This window comes from Sesamum indicum, linkage group LG8 (assembly GCF_026168435.1).
Source record: "Sesamum indicum cultivar Baizhima isolate 11 linkage group LG8, ASM2616843v1, whole genome shotgun sequence".
Taxonomy (NCBI): Eukaryota; Viridiplantae; Streptophyta; class Magnoliopsida; order Lamiales; family Pedaliaceae; genus Sesamum; species Sesamum indicum.
Window position 1 is genome coordinate 28,165,715 of NC_142664.1, and position 24,324 is coordinate 28,190,038.

The 24,324-nt window shown below is 36.2% G+C and overlaps 4 protein-coding genes and 1 long non-coding RNA gene across 6 annotated transcripts; 3 read left to right on the forward strand and 2 right to left on the reverse strand.

Annotated features, from left to right (window-relative positions):
• Nucleotides 1-1,097: 1,097 nt before the first annotated feature.
• On the reverse strand, nucleotides 1,098-7,332 carry LOC105169167 (uncharacterized). The gene is made up of 5 exons (XM_011089493.3): nucleotides 6,132-7,332; nucleotides 5,282-6,051; nucleotides 5,118-5,207; nucleotides 1,716-2,507; nucleotides 1,098-1,621 (listed from the first exon to the last, which is right to left on the reverse strand). Exons 1-5 carry the CDS (start codon nucleotides 6,214-6,216, stop codon nucleotides 1,484-1,486), a joined length of 1,875 nt encoding a protein of 624 aa, XP_011087795.1. The 5' UTR covers nucleotides 6,217-7,332; the 3' UTR covers nucleotides 1,098-1,483.
• Nucleotides 7,333-9,928: 2,596 nt separating this feature from the next.
• On the forward strand, nucleotides 9,929-14,454 carry LOC105169168 (protein-protein interaction regulator family protein). The gene is made up of 10 exons (XM_088884208.1): nucleotides 9,929-10,102; nucleotides 10,218-10,328; nucleotides 10,428-10,493; nucleotides 10,691-10,858; nucleotides 10,968-11,081; nucleotides 11,943-12,014; nucleotides 12,966-13,049; nucleotides 13,180-13,280; nucleotides 13,563-13,644; nucleotides 13,817-14,454. Exons 1-10 carry the CDS (start codon nucleotides 10,022-10,024, stop codon nucleotides 14,204-14,206), a joined length of 1,269 nt encoding a protein of 422 aa, XP_088740334.1. The 5' UTR covers nucleotides 9,929-10,021; the 3' UTR covers nucleotides 14,207-14,454.
• Nucleotides 14,455-15,773: 1,319 nt separating this feature from the next.
• LOC105169436 (luminal-binding protein-like) lies at nucleotides 15,774-18,501 on the forward strand. The gene is made up of 7 exons (XM_011089827.3): nucleotides 15,774-15,961; nucleotides 16,056-16,320; nucleotides 16,418-16,632; nucleotides 16,720-17,439; nucleotides 17,535-17,689; nucleotides 17,767-17,849; nucleotides 17,933-18,501. Exons 1-7 carry the CDS (start codon nucleotides 15,913-15,915, stop codon nucleotides 18,414-18,416), a joined length of 1,971 nt encoding a protein of 656 aa, XP_011088129.2. The 5' UTR covers nucleotides 15,774-15,912; the 3' UTR covers nucleotides 18,417-18,501.
• A 135-nt stretch (nucleotides 18,502-18,636) lies between these two features.
• Nucleotides 18,637-19,292, reverse strand: LOC148787342 (uncharacterized). The gene is made up of 2 exons (XR_016066667.1): nucleotides 18,938-19,292; nucleotides 18,637-18,843 (listed from the first exon to the last, which is right to left on the reverse strand). It is a non-coding gene; the product is annotated as an uncharacterized LOC148787342 (long non-coding RNA).
• Nucleotides 19,293-20,975: 1,683 nt separating this feature from the next.
• On the forward strand, nucleotides 20,976-24,139 carry LOC105169169 (uncharacterized). Of its 2 annotated transcripts, none has more exons than XM_011089496.3 (2): nucleotides 20,976-21,815; nucleotides 23,122-23,275. In XM_011089496.3, the coding sequence occupies exons 1-2, from the start codon at nucleotides 21,234-21,236 to the stop codon at nucleotides 23,161-23,163; spliced, it is 624 nt and encodes a 207-aa protein (XP_011087798.1). In that variant the 5' UTR covers nucleotides 20,976-21,233; the 3' UTR covers nucleotides 23,164-23,275. The 2 variants fall into 2 exon arrangements, with proteins under 2 accessions (XP_011087798.1, XP_011087797.1); XM_011089495.3 differs by lacking the exon at nucleotides 23,122-23,275 and adding an exon at nucleotides 23,790-24,139 and having other exon boundaries at nucleotides 20,979-21,815.
• Nucleotides 24,140-24,324: the final 185 nt, after the last annotated feature.

The following is a 24,324-nucleotide window of genomic DNA, read 5'->3' on the forward strand; positions in this document are numbered from 1 at the left end:
AGTTTTCATGGAATATATATTTAAATGTATAAAGATAGTAGTTAGACAGATGATTGTATTAATTGTCGCATATGTTTATTTTTCAAATGATAAAATCTTTTGATTTTCGTCTTATTAGACCATCATAATTCTAATTCTCACCTCTCCTTAGTACTCCTCACCCCTTCCCTTTCACACTAATTCTTTCTATCATTAGAAAGAAAAAAAAATGGGGTCATTATCATCCATCATTCCACACCCATAGTTTATTTAGATTTGTTGAATAACAACTCTTAAGGAGTTGAAAGAGGGTGGAATCGGAATGTGGTGATGCAACAAACAAATGCTCCCACTTTCAATACGCAGCTCCCTCCGTCTACAGCATTCTAAATTCTGTGCATTTCGGTTCGGAGTTTTTGAAAACGAAACTCGAACCGAAATGGTTCGGTTCAGTTCGGTTAAAAATCAAAAAAATTATTTTTTTAAATAATATATATAAATTATTATAATATTTTTTAATTTTATCCAAAATACAAATACCAAAATTAAATTCTAATTTTATAGTACAAGTCAGAAGTATACATTAATAATAATATATTATTAATATATAAATATAATATAATATATATACATAATAAATATTTTATTTAATATAATATTTAAAAAATCGATTTTCAGTTCGGTTTGGTTACCATTGACCAAAAAACCGAACTGAAAACCGATTTTAAAAAAAAAATCGATGACCGAACCAAAAATTTCGATTCGGTTTTTATCCCAACTGAATTTTCTGTTAGATCCGGTTCGACTGGTTAAACCGATTTATGCACACCACTACTAAATTCCATGTCAGTTTATCTAAAGCTCCCCCCATCCCATTTTCAAATTATTACACCACCAATTTTCCTCCACTCCTAATGAGACAAACCAATTCCATTTTGATCAGATATACAACTCTGAAATCCTTACTGAAGCCCTCCCAAATTTCACAAACAATCCTTCCCAAAACCTCTTCATACTCTACTTGTTGGAAAGAGGCTTAAGAAGTAGAAATCACGCCCACGCCGCAATACAAAGAAAATATCAGGAGCTAAAAAGACTGGAAAAACAGAGTATAGATATAGTAATAAATTCTTGCCTTTTTTTCCCTAAAAGAAATCACAAAACCATTTGTTTGAAAAATTCCTATTCGAGAAAAGAACCAAAACTGTCAAGACCCAGACTTTGCGCGGATGAGCAATGTCCTCGAGCAGCTTGATTAAAAAAAAACTATCTCTATTCTCTTTACTCAAACTTTTCAACTTAATAAAGTCTAGATCCCACAGAGGGCAACAGTCATCAGCAAGTCATCGTGAGAAGGACCATCAGTTACTTATTCCTATTCCACTTCCATGAAACCATCAAAACTATCAACACACCTTCCCCTTCTTATCCTCTACTTGGCTGCCACCAATGCATGTTCCTCCTTCAAAATGAATCATTAGAAAACTCCTCTTCTCCATCAAAATCAAGATTCCAGCTTAGCATCAGATGAACTCAATCCAGAAGAAATACCACCAATGCCTCCAAGCTCTGAGCCAAACGGCAACAAGAATTTTAGCTGTACACCTTGTAGTATTCTGAAGGATGGATTTGAATCAATGTACTGCACAAGACACGAGGTACACTTAATTTTCAGTGAAAAATACAAGCATAACATTATACAGCAAACATGGACTAAATTTCAGTCTAGGATATACCTTTGTTAAATCCCTGTAGAATGCATTGATTTCTTCATCAGTAAGAGCACCCTCGTCACTGTTCTCATCCCAGCCTAACGAGCGTAGGAAGGCGGCCTCTTCCTCCTCCGAGATGATAGGATCAGAGCTAGGATACTTCTTTCCATTTCTAACATAATTCTGAGCATCACAAGCATCACCATTGCTGGTCAAGTCACCTTTCTCCTCAGACAAACGGTCCGCGCTCAGGCTATTGCTTAATGGCACATCTGCAGCCTTAGGCGTATTAGAAGAGGGCAAAATATCTATTTCAACATCCTTATCTGAGAAAGATGGTGATATAGCAGTGCCAGTATCCAGGACAGATGAGCAGTTTGCCATTGCTGAATCAGCTACAGCAGAAGAGGAGTTTGGCATAGATTTCTTTCTGACTAGGTTGAAAAAATCATTTCGACTTTGAGCTTGAGAAGTGGGCCGCTTCTCCAGCACAGTCAATGAAGGCTTACGGTCATGCACTCCATTGTTCGGAAGGCCCCTGGTTGCTGCAGATCCAGAAACAGATGGGGAAACAGCAAGAGTAGAAGTTACTACTTTGCTACTACTTGTTGGACTCAAGTTATCCTTTACAACAGGGGTGACACCATTTTTTTCTCGCACAGGCTTAAGAACTTGGAGCTTTCCCACATTAGATGCCTTTGCAACATCACCCTTCACCGCCCCACCACGAGGAGAGTGATTAAGAGGAAGTGAAGATGATATGGAATGCTGCTGCTGGCCCACCTTACCTTTCGGTTTATCTGAAGAAGTCAACACCTGGAGCAAAATTCAAAATAAATTAACAACATATTACCAATGTAATTTGCAGTTTAGTGGCATTAAACCAAGACTAGTCAATATATTCAATTTACAGAACCATGAATAGGCAGAGCCGATATAGCATTGGGTTAAGACCGTATTCTCTCACAATCAACTTTATCACATAGCAGACCCTCGCACAGAAAATGAAACACAAAACTAAACATGGCTGTCTTTGAGCCAACTAGCAATGTTCCTCCATATTGTGCTGAAAGGGGCTAACAGGGACCATCAGTTTATGATTTTCTACAATAATTCATAACAGTAGGCTGCCAGGCATAATTTTAATAGAAGAAGATAAAAGGACATCAAATTATCACATTTCTAGAATACTGCAGTCCAACTCTCCAATAACATAATCCAAGGTCTTTTCTCTGTTTCCTTGTCCAACCACTAGCATAGTTCAAGCAATTACAAAAACAGTCCATGAGAAAATGGTAGAACCTGCCCGTATATAAATTTAGTAAATGAAATGAAATGACGACAGAAGTGTTGAATATAATAGACCAACTTACCAAAGAACAACTCCAAGTAACAGACAAAGTGAACAGGATCAGAACTCATTCCATTTATTTGACACAAAGCAAGGAAAATCTATGAATCAGCAAGCACCAATTGAAGAACAGAGACATATAATATATTTCCACTGTAGTACTTGCCAAAACAATTGAAACCAAAATCCACCAACAGGCACAAATATGTCATCTGATGCAACTATGATGCGAGCAATTGATCCACGAGCATACTATGTTTGAAGAAGATTTAATAATTGGAATTTGCATTAATAGCTTTCCTCGGAAATATTCTTCCTCTAACAGTGATGGAAAAGAGTCCACAAGCAATATCCATAAAGTGGTGTCAACACATGGAAGCTGTTAGCCCTTTAAAGAAAGATTGTCATTTGAAGGGAAAAGACAATAAAATCAAACAGGATATGAATAAAGTTTTTCTTATTAAAGAACATAGATCACAAGTTGGAAAACCAAAACAGATCACAATGAAAGTGGAAACACAAAAAGAATGCCCTCAAGGTCAACAGTGGTCCAAATTTCTCTGCTGGCCACATCACAAGTTCCTCCAAATTTATTTTCCTCATTTTCGTCAGCAATAATTGTCATTCACTATCATAAAAGATGCATCATTTCATCCCAAATCTTTGTGAAAACACCAATTCAGGCCATTGAATACACCAAAAGCAATAACAAAGTCACAGGTATCCAGAATAAAACTGCATTGCAGATTTGCAGCAATTATTTCTCCCATAAGTTCTGCAGTTAAACAGGTCAGTACTGGTTTATCTCCTAAACCTAGGTCGGAGCGATTGTTGGAAACTCTCAATATCTCCCCTCTGTTGTAAATGCTTCCTAAATAAATAAGAACAAGAACACAGAGAAGTCATGTATTTCTCTCTCACAAAAGCTGGAGAAAAAAAGATTATTACTGGTTAAAGACCAAGCCATTTACTATCAGTTATGTCTACTCTTCAAAACTCTTGTCCTTGACTTTCTATGATCTTTCTCAATTAACAATTACTTCAGTCATCCAATGCATATTACATCTGTTTCTTTTTCAGATAATTTAACATCATCCCGTGAGTGTTTCACTAACTGCACAAATATCTTCCAAGGAAAATAACAGTAAAATGAGAGTTGCACTCAAACACTGTAACAGCCTGTTTGTTTATGTTTCCATTCAGTTTGTATTTTTTGAAACTTGAAAACATGTTTGTACATATTCTCATTGGAAATATGATGATTTGACATCACAATTCAATACAAAACACATCTCATTAACTAATCCAAACATATTCTCATTTCACACAAAAACATATAACAGCAGGTCTAAGAGCTATCTTGGGGCATCCCACTGGTAAACAACATTACAAGTGCACCTCAGACAATAAAATATTGCAGAGACTGTTATGCTACTTTATCAGAATCAGTGACTACATAATGACATGAACTAAAACGTACTAGTTCTCCTTGTGAATTCTTATCCTATCCACTTCTATGGTTATATGCTACTTCTCAAATATAACCAGCATTGCTAAGTGACAGCCATAGTTTTTAAGTCATTGCTCTCTATATGCTTCTTGTGTTCTTTTATCCAACCCAAATCTGTCTTTGCCTTTTGACTCTGGTGCACAAATAAACGTTCAACCACGATTTATCCTATGTACTCTAATAACATCTAAAAATGAGAACTAGCAAAATTTGGAAGGGAAGTGAAGAAGAAAGCAGTCCAATCCCCATATCTCCTTCCATTACATGCTCAATCTTCCCCCAAGCCGTAGTTCATGGGTCTCCCAGGCTTCATGATCTGCTAAACACAAATATACTCCAGACTGATAGCATCCACATTTTCAATAATGGAGGGCCACCACGTGAGGCAAAAGCAAATGTAACGACAGCATCATTATAAAACGCTTGGGTATTCTAAACAATATATCTAGGTGGACATAAAATGACCACTCCCCCATATTAAAATGCTCAAGTTTCAAGGTAAGCATGCATATCTTGTAATCATTTCCTATGCATTTTGTATAGCCAGAAATAGTTGCATTCTTACCAAAGCTTTTGGCATGGATGGTGTCACGGGAATCAATTGCCTGGATTGTTTGATCGCCAATTCTTCAAGTCTCTGTGTTCCAACAGATAACTAGAACAACGAATATCATGGATTAGCACACTAGAGAATGAAAATCTCCCATAATAAAGGAGGACAGGGCCTACCTGAGGGGTAGTCTGAGCACGACTAGGACCCTGTGCCACAGCTTCTGCCATGTTGAGACTGGTGGTTGAGCCCAAAGCCACAGATGCTGAACTGGATGGAGCAGCTTGTTGCACAGACGATAAGGCAGTTCCATTGCTTCCAACTAACACAGGAACCTCTGCCAACGCTGATGTCCATTTTTCACCAACTATCAAACCTGAGGTACCAACAGGTAGGCTCTGAATGGCAGTACTTAAGCCAGGAGATGGGACTCTTCCAACCTCAGGAACAACTGCTCTTTCATCTGCTCCTAAGGAAGGAAAATCTTTCTCAAAAGTGGCTTTTTTTGCCCTCCCACCAACAGGACTTCCCCTGTAGAGCAAACCATTAGCATTCTTTCCACTCGCACTGCTCAAGTCAGTTACAACCTTTTTAGGCCAGGTATCACCACGTTTTCCAGAAACCATCGACTGAGAACGCCTTAACCCATCCCGCTCATATTTACTTAACAAGGAATTGCCCAATGGATCTGAAAAGTCCCAATGCCAATGGTCCGCCAAAACTGACTTGTCTTGGTCACGGGAATCATATACATCCTTCTCCCAGTCCCTATCGCGCTGACTCCTACCAAAACTACTGTAAGACCTAAAATTACCAGAACTGTTGCTACTGGAACTCCGGCGGAAATACGACGAGGTAGTTCTCTCAGAACTGGAAGATCGCCCAAACTCATGACCATTACTATTCACAAAAGACTTATTCCTTGCAACCCTTGATGCAGCGTGATCATCTAGAACAGAAAAAGCAACGTTAGGAACCAACTATTGAGTAGGGACAAATGATTTTATTTTACAGATTAAAAATATTTACCTGAATGTGATATAGAGCCGGCACCAGTCAAGTTTCCAGTGTTTTTCAACCATTCCGGTACTAATGTGGGCTCACTTCTTTCCATATCTACTGCTAAACATTATCATATATGACTAATAAATGGAAAGAGACTCGACTTGTCTTCTTATATTAATGAAGACACGTCCACTGCCGTGTGTCAATGCCCGATTAGCGCCGTGTCTCCACACCGGAACAAAACTGAAGTCCCTTCACGGAAAAGTTAATAATAACTTTTTATACTACATCTAATATTCCCATATACTAATCCCACTTCTCTTCACAGAAACACCCTAATTTCTCTGCTCCGATATTCAATATTGAGGATGCCAGCTAGCATGTCGGAAAAATGCGTATCTAATCCTCCAAGACATGCGCATACGAACAAAAGAATGTAAATTGTCCTATACAGGGTAGCAAGGTTTTTTTTTTCCCTCCTCTCTGTACAATGATATACTCTGTCAAGTCAATTGCGGGCACCTCTACACAGTTAATCGATAAATCAAAGCTTCTGTGACCATTCCACTGTTGAGAAACAGCGTTAACAACAGCCTCTTAAGGCTCAATGCTCAAGGAAAACAGCCAAGGGTACCTCATACACCGATAACAAGAAAATCAGGACTACCCTACTCCAGCAAAACAGAGCGAATTTTCAAACAGACTCCATAAAAATTCCAGAAAAAACTCAAACCCTAGACCCTAAAATCCATCCGAGGACAAAAACCAAATCCCAGAAAATCCTAGGGTTTGAGAAGTATAGTAACACCCAAAAAAATTCAGAAACAGTCCCTGTATTTCAATGACTAAATAAAAAGGACTGAACCCAAATATTTGGATTGAAATCAACGAAAAATAAAAATACCCTCAAAATCCTTCGGTATGAGGGGTAAAAACCCTAGTCCTTCGTGCTCGCCGCCTTGAGTGGTACTGTTGTCACAGACGCTGAAAAATATGTTTGTTCCGTCGAATTTTCTAGAGAGAGCAACAAGGTGTCGTGGTTACACAAATTTCCTGGGCTCTTTGTGTACTATGTTGCGAGTGAGGAGATTTTATCTGTGTGTGTTCGAGAGCGAGAGGAGATTAGAGATAGAGATTTTGTATGTATATGCGTCTGTATTTTGAGGAAGTTTTTGTATGCGTCTGTGTTTTTTGTGCGTGTTGTGTGCTATTATGTGTTGTGAAGAAAGTCCGTTTTATATTTATATATGTATAGCCCTATTTCATTTCCACTCTCCCTTTTGCTCACTTCTATTTGTATATGAAATGAATTACAAGTACTTCAACTCTAATCACTATCTACATTTATGCTAATCTATATCTAACACCTATCTGTATTTTCTATTTTTTTTTAAATTAATTCTTGGCCCCTCTTTTTTTTTTTTAATTTCTTGACTTTTTAAAAGTTGGGACATTTTGTAGGTGAGGTCATGTCCATTTTAAACGAAACATCACAAGATATATTCGAATGGCACATGGCTCATGAGATAACACGTCGTTCTAATGCTCTACATTTATACGATTATCGTCCGCTTTGGCTAAACCCTCACATATTTACCATTAAAATCTCTACTCGTCTTCATCAGAAGCAGATGCTTTGATAATTTAATATTACAAAAAACAGTTCAAATATTTCATTGTAGAAATATTGTACTTATGATACATATATATATATATCACATGAAAATCATATTTTTATGTATTTAAAGAAATATTTTGTATTAGAAGCATACACACATATAGAAAAATATACAATTATATGTATGTCCCCCTAAATTTGGCTAAAAATTGGTGGGGTGAATGTGAAAATGATTTGATTTAGTAATTTGCTTTGTTAGAACATAGAAATAAGAATCCTCTCATGAGTTATAGGAAGAGGTGGATATGGAAATTTGGGTTGTGGTGTGATGTCAACTCTTTTGAAGAATCTGCACAGATTTTGTGAAATATTTGGAAGATTACTTTTGTTCAAATTTGGCATTTAGTGAGAAGAGATGGTTTTGCCTAATGGTTGCAATCATGAAATTTCCAAGACAATTTTTGACCAATAAATTTGATCAAATATTATTAAATATAAGAAAAGATTGACCAACCATTTTATTCAAGTCAAAAAAGTTTTATTTATTACCACTCTTCAGAATTACATTGTAAATAATGCACAAACCTTCTAAGTAATGTACATATAGGCAATCATTTAATGAAATTCATTTTTGTGTGTGCCGGCTTATACAATTATTAAAATTTCAAAAGAATATATCGTTCGTTCCTCAAAAGAATTGTCGTTTTAAGTTAACACTAACAGTAATATGATGAAAATTTTGAAATTGAATCGGATTAAATCACGCTCGAACCAATTAAAATTTTGCATGATGTTTTCAGTCTTTGATGATTTATCACAACAAGCACATTTCAAGCCTGTGATATGGCTTGGAAGATATGATGTTGACTCCCTTGTCATTTTATCTTTTGTATATATTAAGTTTATTGTATTCCACAAGGTTTTATCTAATTATTTCTTAGATTTAGTAAATTTTTCAGATTTTATATGGCATGTATCAGTTAACAACACGTGCCAAGACACGAGAGAATATTATGTATGTAAAAATTAATGAATATGAAACTATAAATGCTTCGGAATTTGTAATATAAAATCGAGTAATTACTAAATCATCTAAAACCTAACATGTTTAAGGTTATCTTATAATTTTATTTATTTATTTATTTAATTAAATAAATATAATGAAAATTTTTATCAAGTGTTGTTTAATCACTGGTTTAGAAGAGAAGTAGAGTCTCAATCCTAGCCGTAGATGTGTGAAGGAAATAGGTTGCCAAAGTCCCACGCAGCCTGGATTGGTGGACTTCTTTTTGTTTTGAATAAATTGATTATATTATATTACATATTTTAATTACTAATAATTATAAAAAATAATATATGATCTATCTATACTATTTATTATTATTTAGGAGCATTTTTTAGTGTCTCTATTATTTGATCTGTTGTTTTTTATTTATTTATTTAGAAATATTTCACTATTTTTTTATTTTTCTCTTTCTTCCAACTTATTTTCTCTTTGTCCTCAAACTATTAGTGGTGAATAAATGTAATTTTTCTAATACCAACAAAAGATAAATAATAAGTATCAGGTAAAAGCTTTATTCACAACTTAGGGATAAGCTGTGGGGCAAATACAGAAATTTTATTTTTATATAAATAATAATAATTATTTGTATTTAAGTTTTAATCTCTTTTTTATTATTGAATTGTTATTTAATTTTTAAATATTTAATAAAATTGACCACAAATTACAATGGATAAAATTTTAGGTAAATTTAATTTTATATAAATCTTAAAATATATTATCATTTTTTATATTTGAGATAATTTTATCTTTTTTTTTTATTTTGAATTATTGGAATAAACCTCTTAGGGGAGATTTGAGATTGTTTTTAATTCTTAAGAATAATTATTTATTTACCGTTTAAGTAATAATTATAGTGAATAAAATTTTAATTAGAAATTATAAAATTTAGCTTTACAGGAATAGATAAATAGGCATATTAAATATTATATGAGTTATGTGACGATCCAAAAGTAATATTATTTATTATTTTATTGATTATTTTTGGTGGATGATAATTTGCTGTTAAATTCATGTAATTTTGTTTTTAAAAATAAAATGGTTGGGAATTTTTGATTTAGTTGTCATCTCAGATTAAAGAATACAGATATAAAAAATAGCTTTATCTATATAAAAATATATAAAAAGTAAAACAGAAATAGCTCTGGAAATTACACGATTTTGAAGCCAGGGTTGCAAGCAACTCTCTCAAGGGTTTTGCAGCGTTCTCTCTCTCTCTCTCTCTCTCTCTCAATGGGCAGCACAGCGGTGGCTGAAAAGACGGAGGAAGAACTCCGCAAGGAGATCGATGAACTCTACCGCCAACAGCGTGAGGTTGTATATTTATACTTATCTGTATTTGAATATCTGCTTGTTCAGTTTTCGCTTAATAGTGCAAACATTTTTTCTTTTTCTTTTTTTTTTTTTTTGATTATTTCCTGTGCTGCAGATTACGGAGCGGCTTCGCGATCCCAGGGGAATTCGACGGGGTGGATTATCCGGCGCCGGACCGCGCAATTTTGCCGCCAATGGCGGCCGCCAGCGTGGCTTTGTTCGACCTGTAAATTCCTCTCTCTCTCTCTCTCTCTGACCTTTACAGTAGCATAATCTCGATATTTTGCTTTCTCAGTTTCTCTAATCTCTTTTATTAAATGTTTAGGCCGAGAGGAACGATGCGGAGGACCAGCCACCGGCGAAGAGGAGACTCTCCTCGGCTGTTGTGAAGGTGTGGAGAAGCTCTAAAGTTCAATTCATAGTGTGTTTTGGTTTTTTGTGTCGAGGAATTGGGGCGTGAAAGTTAGAATTAGGAATAAAACCATTGGAATTTGAGCAGATTTTTCGTTCATTCATATCTCACGTGAGCAACAGCATTAAAGCCTCTATGTGTTTTAAGTAAAATTATGCTTTCCTTTTTTGTTGAAGGTTGAAGATGGGGAAATAGCGGAGGAAGGTTCTGAAGCTGCAACGGATGTGCAGAAGAATGATGTAGCCAGTGAAATAGGGGATAGTGGAAATGAAAATGCAAGCCAGGGTGAGAAAAATCCATCCAATTGGTCTCGGAGAGATGGTAGTCAGAGGTCATCTAAGATGGTAAAAGAGATTTGGCTTTTTGCTTGAAGTTGTTGGAAGAGTGTTATGTCAAGTTTCCTGCTAAGCTGAATGAATTCTTGTTTGCTCTGGTTTTTGCTTGATTAATTAGGATTTTGAAATCCCTCCAGCGGAACACATACCAAGAGTATTGCCGAAGAATGAGGACCCTAGTTTGGTCAGCAGGAATAAGAGGATGTTAGGTCAGCTTCTTGGGACTTTGGAGGTATTCACTTCTGACTTTTTGTGGCCTTCTCATTTATGTTATTTCGAAGACGCCACATGCTTTATTCAACTAGCTTCTAATATACGGCATGCACCCTTTTTGAGCACCCTTCTAATATACGGCATGCACCCTGCTCTTAACTCTTTATGACTAGTTTGTGCTTTTAGATAGAGCAGCCAAATATTGTAAAGAAGCTCGCAACTAATTCGTGTTGGCTTCTTCGTGTGCTATTGTTTGTGTTCTATTGGCTGTCGGTTATGAAAAGAGAAGAGTTGCATCTAGCTTTTTGCTACTTGATGTGATGCTATTTATGTAATAACGCTGTGGTAGTGTCAGTAGATTTCTAGTTTTCTGCTAATACTGAGGAATGGGGATTGTTGAGGGGGCGCCTCTGGAGTCTTTGATGGAGGACCCACTATATGACTGTACTGCTATTTTTGGATAGCTTGGGTCGAGAATAGTCATCCATATGTTAGTTGATATTTATTTCCTGTTGGTGTTATGACTTCAATCATAATATACAGTCTTTGAGGGTAGATATCTTAATCTATGGTCTAATTTCTGCTGGTAAATGACTTCTCAAATTTGAGAAAATTGTTTGAATTTTTCTCATTGTTAATTTGATAAATTCGTAGAAACACTCTAAGGTGCATGAGTCGATCAGGGATTGATATTTTGTTCCTTTGTATGCAAACCTCTCCATTACCAGTGTACACTGATATATTCTTAGGGATGAGAAATTAAATTAATTTTATGGTGACTTGCATAATTTGTAGTATTGCGTTGGTTAGGACTGGACTTTAGGGGCAGTATTGTGACTATTGTCCTAATTTTCACTTTTTTTCTTTTCTGCACATGCAGAGATTCCGGAAGGAAGATATGCAACTGTCAGGTACGGAGGCATACATGAGGAGATCCGATTCATTGAAGAGGGTGAGCATTCACATCTTTTTGTTACTTCCTGTTGTTCATCTGCAACTTCCATGAGAAGAATGCAAAATGTAGTAAGTAGCTTAGGTTCATGAATTACCAGTAACTATCTTGAAGACAACCACCAGTTTTAACATTGGTTAAACTTGATGAACTTACAGTTGGATATTGGATGAATTTATTTTGTGTATATATGAGATTGCTAATCTATTACACAACTTATTAGCTTAGTACCCCCTTTTTTGGTTGAAGTTTTAGTGTTTGCAGCATCTTTTAAACACTGGGTAAGACTGTCACTTTGAGATAATTTTAGAACATACAAAACCTACGGTATTTTCTCCCCCCTCCTTGTCTGCCACCCTGTAACCTTTCATCCGCAAACCCTCATAACCTCATTACCATGCTTACGTAGTATTTGTTGATATTGGCAATTGCTCCAACCTTAATTTTTTCATGTGCCTCGTAAACAACGGCATTGTGTATTAATTTCTATACTTCTTCTCCACTTGGAGTAAAGAACTTCAAGTACTCCACTTATGGCATTTAGCCCTGCTTTAGTGCTATTAATTTGCTTTCACTTACTTTTCCTGTTGTTATCCAATTCAAATCTCTAGGTGGTTTCTCTTACTGCTATCATGTACATAACATTTTAAACAATAGAAGTACAAATTTGGTAAAAGCATTACAACTAAATCTTACCTTGAAGGGCCATTCTCCATGGGGTTTTAATTAATTACTGGTGCTACAGCAAGCCCTTGTACAATTTCAGCATATATGTTTTGGTTAATTATGAAGTAGATTAAGATTTAATTACATCAAGGACTGTCAGCACAGATATTAGATGCAACTGCTTGCATGTTACTGGGAAGTAGAGCTGAGAGCTTAAGCGCTCTTGTGAATGATAAGAATTTCTTATGTGCATAATATTTACCTGGGATTTTCATGTTTGTGTAGGCTGAGCAACGCGCACGTGAAGAGAGTGAAAAGCTGAGGCAACAAGAGCGTGAACAGATTGCAGAAAAGCGGAAGAGGGATTTGGTTTGTCGTTACAATTGATTGATTCATTTTATATCTGTGCTGATGTTTTGTGTTTTACACTCAGCATTATGCAGAATAAGATCCAACTTCTGAAATATTTTGTTTATGCTGTTACCCATCCCATTGTCAGACTCTCAGAGCACGTATTGCTGCAAAGGCAGAGGAAAAAAAGTTGGAATTGCTGTTTCTTCGGTGGAGTGAGCACCACAAAAAACTTGGAAATTTCATAAGGTACTTTGGTTTGGATTTGAATCTAATCTGTGGATGTGTTTTGAGTATAATTGAGCTTTGACTATATCACTGTCATTCGGTGCAGGTTATTTCTAATTTTGGTCCAAAAGTGTCCATATTCACAATTTTATTGACATCAAGATAAGTGACCATTCATGTGCAGAACATTGAAGCAGCTTAATGACCCATAGTTTCCTGCTTCGAGTTTTGGTTGATTTTGTGAATTTTTATTTAATACGTTTGACATTTTTCATTTGTTTCTTTTGCTTGTGTATCTTCTAGGACCAAGGCAGAGCCTCCAATTTATTACATGTTCTCCAAACCTCTGGATCAAGCAACTTTGACTGAGCAGCAGAAAGAACAGGTGAGTTTCTCGTCACATAGCAGCTGTTACTTGTTAGAACAACATTTCTTATCCGTGAGGAGTGCTGTTACCTTGTCTTCATCTGAGCAACACTGGCTTATCTGGGAACTTGTTCATGTATTGTTTGTGTAATGTTCTTTTGGCTATCCATTTACACTAAATCTTGCCGCAGATGTTTCAAGAATGGAAGGCTGCTAGGAGAGACGAACTATCACAATATCAGAAGCAGATTGCAGAGCAGTATGTTGCAAACGTTGACAAGGAGCTGGAAAGGTGGCAGAATGGAAGAAAAGGTAGGAGAGCAAATAACGATATGGCAAACTTACAGGAGACAATGGACAAAGAACTCGAAACCCATCAGCTCGAGCATGGGCCAAAGACTAGAAAAATTCCTGGCCAAGATAACAATGAAGACGAGGATGATGTGGAAGACATAAATGTCGGCGAGGATGATATGATGGATGATGTGCTTGGCGTTGATGATAATCGAAGGGTTGACGAGACAGTGAAAGTAGAAGAAGCAGGTAACGGTAGCCCAATCGAGGAGAAGAAGGATGAGTAGGGCAGGGGAGCAAATATTTAATCTTTGCACTTTTCTGCTGGTGTCTTGCATCCTTCAGAGCGTCTGGTAAGTTAAAAAGAATTTGTGGGTGCCTAGGATCCTAATTGATTCTCTGAGTCCTCTAGTATTGCTTCACTTGTGAAATATTTTGGAGGAATGGAACGTCGAATTTTACTGAGTTTTTAGATTTGTTTTTCTGAATTAAAAGTTTCTATTATTCTATGGATGGATGTTCGTGTTGTTTGTTATGGTTTCATTGAAATATTGCTTTCTTAGAAAGAGCACCTGACGTTCGTAATCATTATTGGCGAAAGATGCAGTTCGACCTATGTGCAGTGGAGGTGTGTGCGCGTTTCTTTTTGTTTGGGATTTTTTTGGTGTTGAGAAAGTGGAATGAGACTTTGGTCCGATAAAAATCCAGCCGATCGGCCTTGGGATGTATGAGGCCTTGCAAAAAGCGGAACTGGTTCGCTTTGGGCCAAATACCCAAAATTCATAAAAATGTTATCTAAGCCTTGGATTTGTTCACATTTTCAAACGACATGACGCCAGGTCCTTAGCAATTTGTTTCAATTTTTTTATTTTTTTTTAATTAAGTAGAAAAATGGTCATCATATCGACAAGTTACTTTTGAAAAATTAATATTACGATGACGCGGTTTTAATAATAATTTTGTGGAGAAGGAGAAAAGTAAATATTATTTTGGGTAAATTATACTTTGTAATTCAAACTATGCTTATTTTTATACTTTGTCATATATGATCATCTTTTGTTGATTTTTTTATTAGAAAAATATTGCATGTTGTGCATATGTGAAAAATATCACATGTAGTGTGATGTTTTTCTAATAAAAAAATAGTTATAAATGATAAAGTATAAAATTTAGATGGTAAATTAACATAAAAAAAATAAAACATAAAATATCAAAATATAAAAATTGACACTAATTCAAATAACAATATGTAATAAACCCAATTATTTCTACAACGTTGAAGGCCAAAAACAATCATACCTTTAAGCAAGAAAAAGGTATTCAGATCAACACATATGCTGATTATTCAATTTAGATTATGGGGTAAATTTTAATTAGTTTTTCCGCACAATTACGATAATTAATCCAATTCATTAATTTTCGTTAGATTTTCATTTATTTTTTATAATAAATTGATCATAATGCACTTGCGAATATTTTTAATTTTGTTTTTTCTGATGGATTAAGTTGTCAATTTTTCAGACTTTTCCATTTCCATAAGAATAAAATTAACAATTTTTTGATTTCATTCAAAAATTACATAATTTTATAAATTAATTAAATATATGGAACTACAACATGTAAAAGTTATATTATAATAATAAACCGTTATAGAGTGTGAGTAAAATTAAGGTAATATGCACAACATAGGAAATTTCAATAATTATTAGGTCAAAAAAAGAAAACAAAAAAGCGAAGCGGATGATGAATGAAATGAAACATTCATACATAATAATAGATTAGATCATCAAACTTATGTTGTTCTGACTATACGCGACATTGACAACACTACGTTAAGCTCCATCAATCAAACTCCTAAAAGGTTAGAAACTCTTCTCCTTGTCGGTCTTTCCCAACCTCAAATATATATATACGTATCTCCACTCCACCTCCAAAGATTAAACTCTCCCACATTCATTACAGTTGGTGTTTAGCAGAGAACGCAAGAATCGATATGGGTTTCAAGGAAAAGGCTGTGTGCTTTCTTCTCCTCTTTGCTTCAGGTAAATTAATGTATTTGCATGTCTGTTTATATCTCTGTCTACTACTGCTACTACCATATTGGCATATTCTTAACTTTATTGTTTCTTTCTGCAGAATTTTTGATAGGCATAGCAGCCGCTGCTGAGAGCTCTCAGTCTCAGACAGTCATCGGAATCGACCTGGGCACCACATATTCTTGCGTCGGAGTCTATAGACATGGCAAACTCGACATCATAGCCAACGACCAAGGAAATCGAATCACCCCTTCGTGGGTTGCCTTCACCGATACGGAGCGGTTGATCGGAGAAGCCGCCAAGAATCAGGCGACCCTCAACCCTGAACGCACCATCTTCGACGTCAAAAGGCTTATTGGAAGGAAGTAAGTTCGATATATATACTTGGAAACTTAACAAGTTTCTGTTAGAATATGACAGAGGTGTAGTAATGTTGGGATTTTTTACGGTGGGTTTTGGTAGGTTTGATGATCCAGAGGTCCAGCGAGATATGAAGATGTTGCCGTACAAGGTTGTAGGGAAAGACGGCAAGCCTTACATACAAGTCAAGATCAAGGATGGCGAAGTTAAGGTGTTTAGTCCTGAGGAAGTCAGCGCTATGATACTTCAGAAGATGAAGGAGACAGCAGAGGCCTATTTGGGCAAGAAAATCAAACGTGCGGTCATAACAGTTCCAGGTATAGTTTCAAGGTTCTTACGTTGGACAAGATCTGCTTCTGTCTTTGATAAAACAAGTGAAAGTTTGTTTGGTGTTGCTTGTGCAGCTTATTTCAACGATGCACAGAGACAAGCAACTAAGGATGCAGGGACCATAGCAGGGCTGCACGTGGAGCGGATAATCAACGAGCCGACTGCGGCTGCAATTGCCTATGGTTTGGACAATGAAGGGGAGAGGACTGTGCTGGTTTTCGATCTGGGCGGTGGTACGTTTGATGTAAGCGTTTTGAGCATCGACAATGGAGTGTTTGAGGTACTTGCAACTAGTGGAGATACTCATTTGGGAGGCGAAGATTTCAATCATAGGCTTATGAACTATTTTGTAAAGTTGATCAAGAATAAGTATGACAAAGACATTAGCCAAGATAAGAGGGCTCTTGGCAAGCTTAGGAAGGAATGTGAGAGGGCCAAGAGGGCTTTGAGCAGCCAGCATCAGGTGCGCGTTGAGATTGAGTCGTTGTTTGATGGGGTCGACTTCTCTGAGGCGTTGACGAGGGCGAGGTTTGAGGAGTTGAACATGGATTTGTTCAAGAAGACGATGGGGCCGGTGAAACGGGCTTTGGAGGATGCAAATTTAAGCAAGTTTGATGTTCATGATATCGTGCTTGTTGGAGGTAGCACGAGAGTTCCTAAGGTGCAGCAGCTGTTGAAGGAGTTTTTTGGTGGGAAAGAACCGAACAAGGGTGTGAATCCAGACGAGGCTGTTGCTCATGGAGCGGCCGTTCAAGGCGGATTGCTTAGTGGGGAAGGCGGCGAGGAGACGGAAAGTAATGATTCTTAATTGAAGACATCATGTTTGTGTTTTGTTTTGAGGCCATTTTTGTTTAATGTTTATTTTGTGTCTTGAAATTGTTTTCTGCAGAGATTGTGTTGATTGATAGGACTCCTTTGAGCCTGGGGATTGAGACAGTGGGTGGAGTTATGACAAAACTCATCCCAAGAAACACAGTTAAACCAACCAAAAAGTCGCAGGTTTTCACTACTTATCAAGACCAGCAAACCACAGTTTCAATCAAGGTATGAGAATTGGTACTTGCAACTCTATAATGAGCTGAAGAGGTCATGTCTGAACCGAGTGATCTTAACGTTGTCAGATTTACGAAGGAGAACGGGCACTAACGAAAGACTGTCGAGAACTAGGAAGCTTTGAACTGTCTGGTATTTCACCTGCTCCAAGGTAAGTAATACGCTGAACATTGAGGAACTAAGTATGTGTCCTGTAATTCTTACAACACATTTACTCCAATATTTCTCTTGCAGGGGAGTCCCCCAAATAGAAGTCGCATTTGAGGTTGACGTGAACGGCATACTGCACGTACAAGCAGAGGACAAAGCAGCCAAGAAGTCGGAATCCATCACCATCACGAACGAAAAGGGACGTCTGAGTGAAGAAGAGATTGAAGAGAAGGTAAGGGAAGCAGAGGAGTTTGCAGAGGAGGACAGGATGACCAGAGAGAGAATCGAAGCCCGTAACAGACTAGAAACATACATTTTCAACATGAAGAGCACGATCAACAAGTTGGCAGAACAAATCTCGTCTGAGGATAAAGAAGAGATCGAGAGTGCTCTGAAGGACGCCATGGAGTGGTTGGACGAGAACCAGCACGCAGACAAGGATGAGTTGGACGAGAGGACAAGAGAGTTGGAAGCTTTGTGCAATCCTATTATAACGAAGGTGTATGAGAAAAACGGCGCAACGGATGCTGATGATCATGAGTATGAAGAACATAACGATGAACTGTGAAGCATACGTATATAGCTAGGTAGTAGATAGGGATGTGCGTAGTTGGTTTTTTCATTTTTATTTTTCTAGTCATTCTTGATAACAACCTTGTTATCTTCATTGTTTTTTTTTTAAACTTGGGATGTTAATTTACAAACCTTTACATTACAAATGTTTTCGCATGTGTCATGTTTGTGTTTATGGTAAGAAAAGTACGTAGAAGAATTGAGTAGAGCAGAAGCAAAGAATAACTACTACTACCAACATTCCTTCATTGATCAAGAGAGCCCATATATGCATGCTATGATCATCAATCACTGCACACACACGCAAAACACTGGAAACAGAAACAAAATGGACATTGCCCGCATCGTGTTCGCCTTATTAGGGGCCTCAGCAACATTAGTTCTTGCATCCTCGGAACTCCGGAAACTGCATCATAGAAAAGCTACGGTGGAGAAACTGAAGATAATAAGAGAAGCGTTGCGAGAAGCAGAAGAGAGAGTAGTTAGGTACGAGGAAAGACACGATCAGATTCTCACCCAGTTGTGCTCTTATTACATGATCAATCAGAGCCTGGAAGAGGCACTGTCTGGGGCTCGACACGCCATGAACGAAGCCCTGGCCTGTGCCGTCGCACTCAGAAAACTGCAAATGGAGATTATTATTGCTGCTTACTCGTATTCCCCATGAATCTAAGTTTATAGTTTGTTCAGATATTGATTTGGTGATTTGTGTTTTTTGATGGGTATGGTATGTGATTATGATGTGTGGAAGTTGTAGCAAAAATCAAGAGTTGCTCGAGTATATATATGTACACATGGAATACGTATATATGTTTGAAATATAGGAGCTTATCCAGAATGACGTATACATGGATAGGAATATTTGTTGGCAAGCCAGTTTTAGTCTAAACAAATGAATCGTATTAGAAATTTTCATTTGGACATGGACTGAAATGATAGTTGGAGTGAATGCTTTAAAAAGATTAAGTAAAATCTGATATCCATGAGGTAATATTATTTTTTCAATTAATTTCACAAATTTCTTATTTTAATATTTTTTTATCATTTCTAAAATATATAAAAAGAAGAATATACATACATACACATATATATATATATATATATATATGGAGAACACATTGTTGTTTTTAACTAATGTATCATATATATTATATGTATAAATTTGAAATATTATATTTTTTTAATGAAATACGTTATCAAATAAATAAAATTTAATCAACATCTACTATTAAGTAGACACAATATATGCATAAGGTGATATTCGAATCTATGACCTCTGAAATTATAAAATCTCAATTTTACCATTTAAATTAGATCTTATTGGCACATTTGAGTTGTTTTTAATTACATATTATTATAAGTTTCATAGGAAAGAGATTAAGACTTTTTTTTTTTTTTTTAGCTTTTGTATTATATATATATTGTTATGGTATTTAAGTTTTTAATTAAAATTTTAATAAAATCTTTCATGGAAAACTATAAAAAAAGGGAGGTCTTTGTCAAAAATTGAAACCTCAGGTGGTGATGCCAAAGACCAAAATCTCGGGAGAAGTGGATGCAAAGACACCCCACGAAGTATATTTAAATGAATTTAGATTTGAGAGAACAATTTAAAAAAAAAAATAAATGACTACATATTAAATGAATTTAAAATTTATTACTATTCAATAAAAAATTTAATTCAAAATTAGAATAAAAGAATTTAATATTATTAAAAATATCCAAATTAATCTAAATTTTTAAACTAATAATTTGATATCCATAATTTTAAATTCCAAGCATAAGCCTACATCATTTAATTCAATAATATTACTATGACACCTAACTTTGATGGTTAAAGAGTTATTTTTGGAAGGCAACATTTAACTAAAATAATACTTAAGTTTCCTCAACATTAAATAATAAATAAGTTACCCACATAATTAAATAAGCTACGAAAATTTTCACTTTTCGTCTTGTAAATTATTATTATTTTTGGTAAAAACCTCATTTTGTGTCCTGCAAGGCTAAATTTAGTCCATTAGCCGATCAAATGTTGCGCATTTGGCCTTTATATGTTGGGTGTACGAATAATTATCTTATACTATACAAAAATTAAAATTTATTTATCTTTATATTTTGAATTAACTAAATAGATGGATTGTGTTTATTTTTCTAGGTGAAAGATGTTGTTTGAAATTTAAGATTGATGTCTTGCAATTAAAGAATTTACATTTAAGTTCATAAATTTGGACGAGTGTGTATTATAATGATAGTCTTTATTTGTATTTATTGAAAGCGACAATTAATTTGAAATTATTTATGTAATAATCAACTTTAATTATTTAAATATAGTGTGGAACTATAAAATGAATCATAATTTTAAATAAAGAATGATTCCAAAAATGAAGTAAATAGATGTATGAAATGTGGATTATAAATATATCATAATGGTAAACTTAAAAGAGAAAATAAATAGATATATGTAGAAAGCATATATGATTAAATTGGAGGACTAAAAGTGAAATTTTACCCAAATAAGATGACCAACATGCTAATATAAGGATAGTACACACCAACACCATCACAGAATCACCGTCACATGCATCCTTTTCTATTCCCACGCAAGTCCCTCTCTCTCTTTCTCTCTCTTAAAAAGCAAGCAACACTCAGAGAGAGAGAGAGAGAGAGAGAGAGGCAGAGAGTGTAAAAGCAAAAAGTAGCAGAAGAGGTGGTGGCCACTGCCGTGAGTGGTGGTGGGGCTTATCCCCTTTCACTATTTTCCGAATTCCCTCCCTATCATAAAGAAAACCCACCAAAACGCCACCCCAGGATGACCTCCAGACCCATCACCACCTCCGCCAACGGCACTCACCACCACTACTACCCGCCCACATCCTCCTCCTCCTCCTCCTCCTCCGCCTCCTTCCGCGGCTGCTGCTGCTGTCTCTTTCTCCTCTTCTCTTTCCTCGCCCTCCTCGTCCTCGCCGTAATCCTCGTCATAGTCCTCGCCGTCAAACCCAAAAAACCCGAATTCGACCTCCAGCAAGTTGGGGTCCAATTCGTGGGCATTAGCCCCACCACCGCTTCCTCTGCCGCCGTCTCCCTCAACGTCCACATGCTTTTCACCGCCACCAATGACAACAAAGTTGGAATCAAGTACGGCGAGTCCCGGTTCACCATCATGTACCGAGGAATACCCCTCGGACGGGGCACGGTTCCCGGATTCTATCAACCTGCCCACAGCATTAGACGGATCGAAACCACCATTGCCGTCGACCGTGTGAGCTTGCTTCAAGCCGACGCCGCCGATTTGGTGAGAGACGCCTCGTTGAACGACCGGGTCGAGTTGAGGGTCGTCGGTGATGTCGGGGCGAAGATCCGGATTCTGGGGTTCACTTCACCCGGTTTGCAGGTTAGCTCTCACCTCAAGCTAAGCTCATTAATACCTATACAAATCCGATTTTCACTTTCTTTATTACCTTCTTTTTATGACACTATAAATCTTAATTTTCGTCACTACAATTCCATTTTCTTGAATTTCTACTTATGTAACCGAAAATTCATAATTAAAAATCGGTTTAATCCAACACATAATAGCTATAATATCATACCTATCATATAATTAGTTTAAATATAACAAACCGCATTAAATTTTTGATGTAATTCATGGAAATTTTTGGGGCATGTGGGACAAGAGAGTGTGTCTCTTTTTCTACGCTTGCTTTGTCTCCTTGTCCACCTGTGGGTTCTGCTACCATGCACATTTTCTTACACTACTTGTGCTAAAATGCGCTGGCAATGGCGTTTTTCCCAGAACTGAACTTTTATCTTCAAGGCAGGGTATGATTGAGGTTAGGTAAGTTGTTACCTCTGCTGTCAAAGTGAAAAGCAGTAGCAGTACACTGTCACTTTCATGATTTAATGATTGCAACTCTCATATTATTCTCTCATTCCAACCAAAACATTTGACAATATTGTTCATTAATTTTTCTTTAAGAATAACTTTGACAACATTTTCTTTCTCAAAATAGGCAGCAAGTAATGCAATGTTTCTCCTATGTAGTACTAATACAACAAGAGATTATTACAATTGTCCTATAATTTATTGAATTTCTACCAAAATCTATCTAGAATAGAATTTTTGGTTGAAGCTGAAAGACTAGTAGAGGGGCAGCGTTGGGGTAGGGAGAGGAAGAGTGGCCCCAGACAGTGGTCGCGCTCACTAATTTTCTTTCCATTATTGCATTGACGGACGGTGGGCGTCTCCCAAGATTGTTCCCTTACACCTTACTAGCGCCCTACACCACCCCTTTGTGAATTTTCTTTTTATCAGATTTGATCCAACACAATTAATTATTTATTATGTGACTGATAAAAATTTTATATTAATTACATAATAAGTATATTATACAATAAATTTGACTGTGTTTAATTTATTTTCAATTAGTACAAAATCAAATATATATTAAATTTTTAAAAAAACACATTTATTTTTTTTATAAAAAAACTACCTAAAAAATAGAACCAACTAAAGTTGAAGGGTTTTCATGTTTTTTCTTACTTTTCATACTTTTTTGGGTGTTTGTTTTTGCTTTATTTATTTTTTTTTTGCCACATCTTAAGTTGTGGACAGTTTGTCATGAGCCCACTTATGTTGACTTTGTGTTTGTTGGTTTCTTGAAAATATTTGATAGTCTTATGTTGTGTTTTTGTGGTAGGCTGTTGCAGAATCTGAGATGTGGAAATTTAGCAAAACATAAATCTACTACTAATGAAGCACGCGGGCTTTTAATTTGGTGTATCTTTGAAAATGTATTTTCAAAAGTAACTCTGTTTAAAGAGAGAATGCTAAATTAGGTGTTTTTTCTCTTCTGTTTTTTTCTTCACTCTGACTTTTTCGCCTTTCTTTAAGGATCATTTTTTATGTACTCAATTTTATTTTTACTTAAAACTACTTTTTCCACTTATCATAAACTCAATAAATATGTTAAATGATTAAAAAACTTCATTTTATAAATAAATGAAAAACTTAATAAATATTTATAATTTTATATTTTAAAAGTTTAACCATACGCAAGTGTGCAAAAAACGCTAGTAAATAAATAATTGTGTAGCATGGTTATGGCCATCAAAATCTGATAGCTCTATATATGTTAGAGTCAGGAAAATTAGGTTATGGGTATGGGGAATTTGTGTGGTATATGTTTAAGAGAGATTCAAGAAAAAGTATTGGCAGCAATGCATGTGGACTCGTTCAACTGATATATATATATATATATATATATATTAGTATATATTAATTATCTTCTGTTACGAAATTGTGTGTTCTCCTCAGACTGTTGATGCTAATAATTGAGTGGAGTGGTGGGTGTTTGGAATTGGACAGGTGACGGTGGATTGTGCAATAGCCATCAGTCCCAGAAAGCAATCCTTAATCTCCAAGCAGTGTGGATTTGATGGCCTCAGCGTATGATTCAGACTCACCAATTTCCTCCAACCACACACTAATCTCACCCTCCTACTCACCTTCTCTCAACAAAACCCTGGAGAATTTCACAAAGTGAATTTCCCACGTGTAAAACAATTGAGAAAAGAGCTGCCAATTTGGAAAGATCTCATGAGCCGCTCTCTGTTGTCAGTGGAATGCCTACTTATTATACTTACTACTATGAGAGCAGGATTTTTGCGACCTTTGGTTCCTCTCTGTTGTAATTAATTAATTCAAAGTTTTGTCGACTCTGCTTGCTTCTTCATGTCTCATTCCCCGTACTCTGATTTACCGACTGTCTGAAGAGGGGAATCTGGTACGGGTTGCTTTGTGTATGATAATTGAATGTGCCTCCACATCCTGAGTTGGCCAGTTGTGGGGAGTTTAGGGTTTCAAAAACACCATAGCTCGGGTTCAACTTCCAGCCCGACAT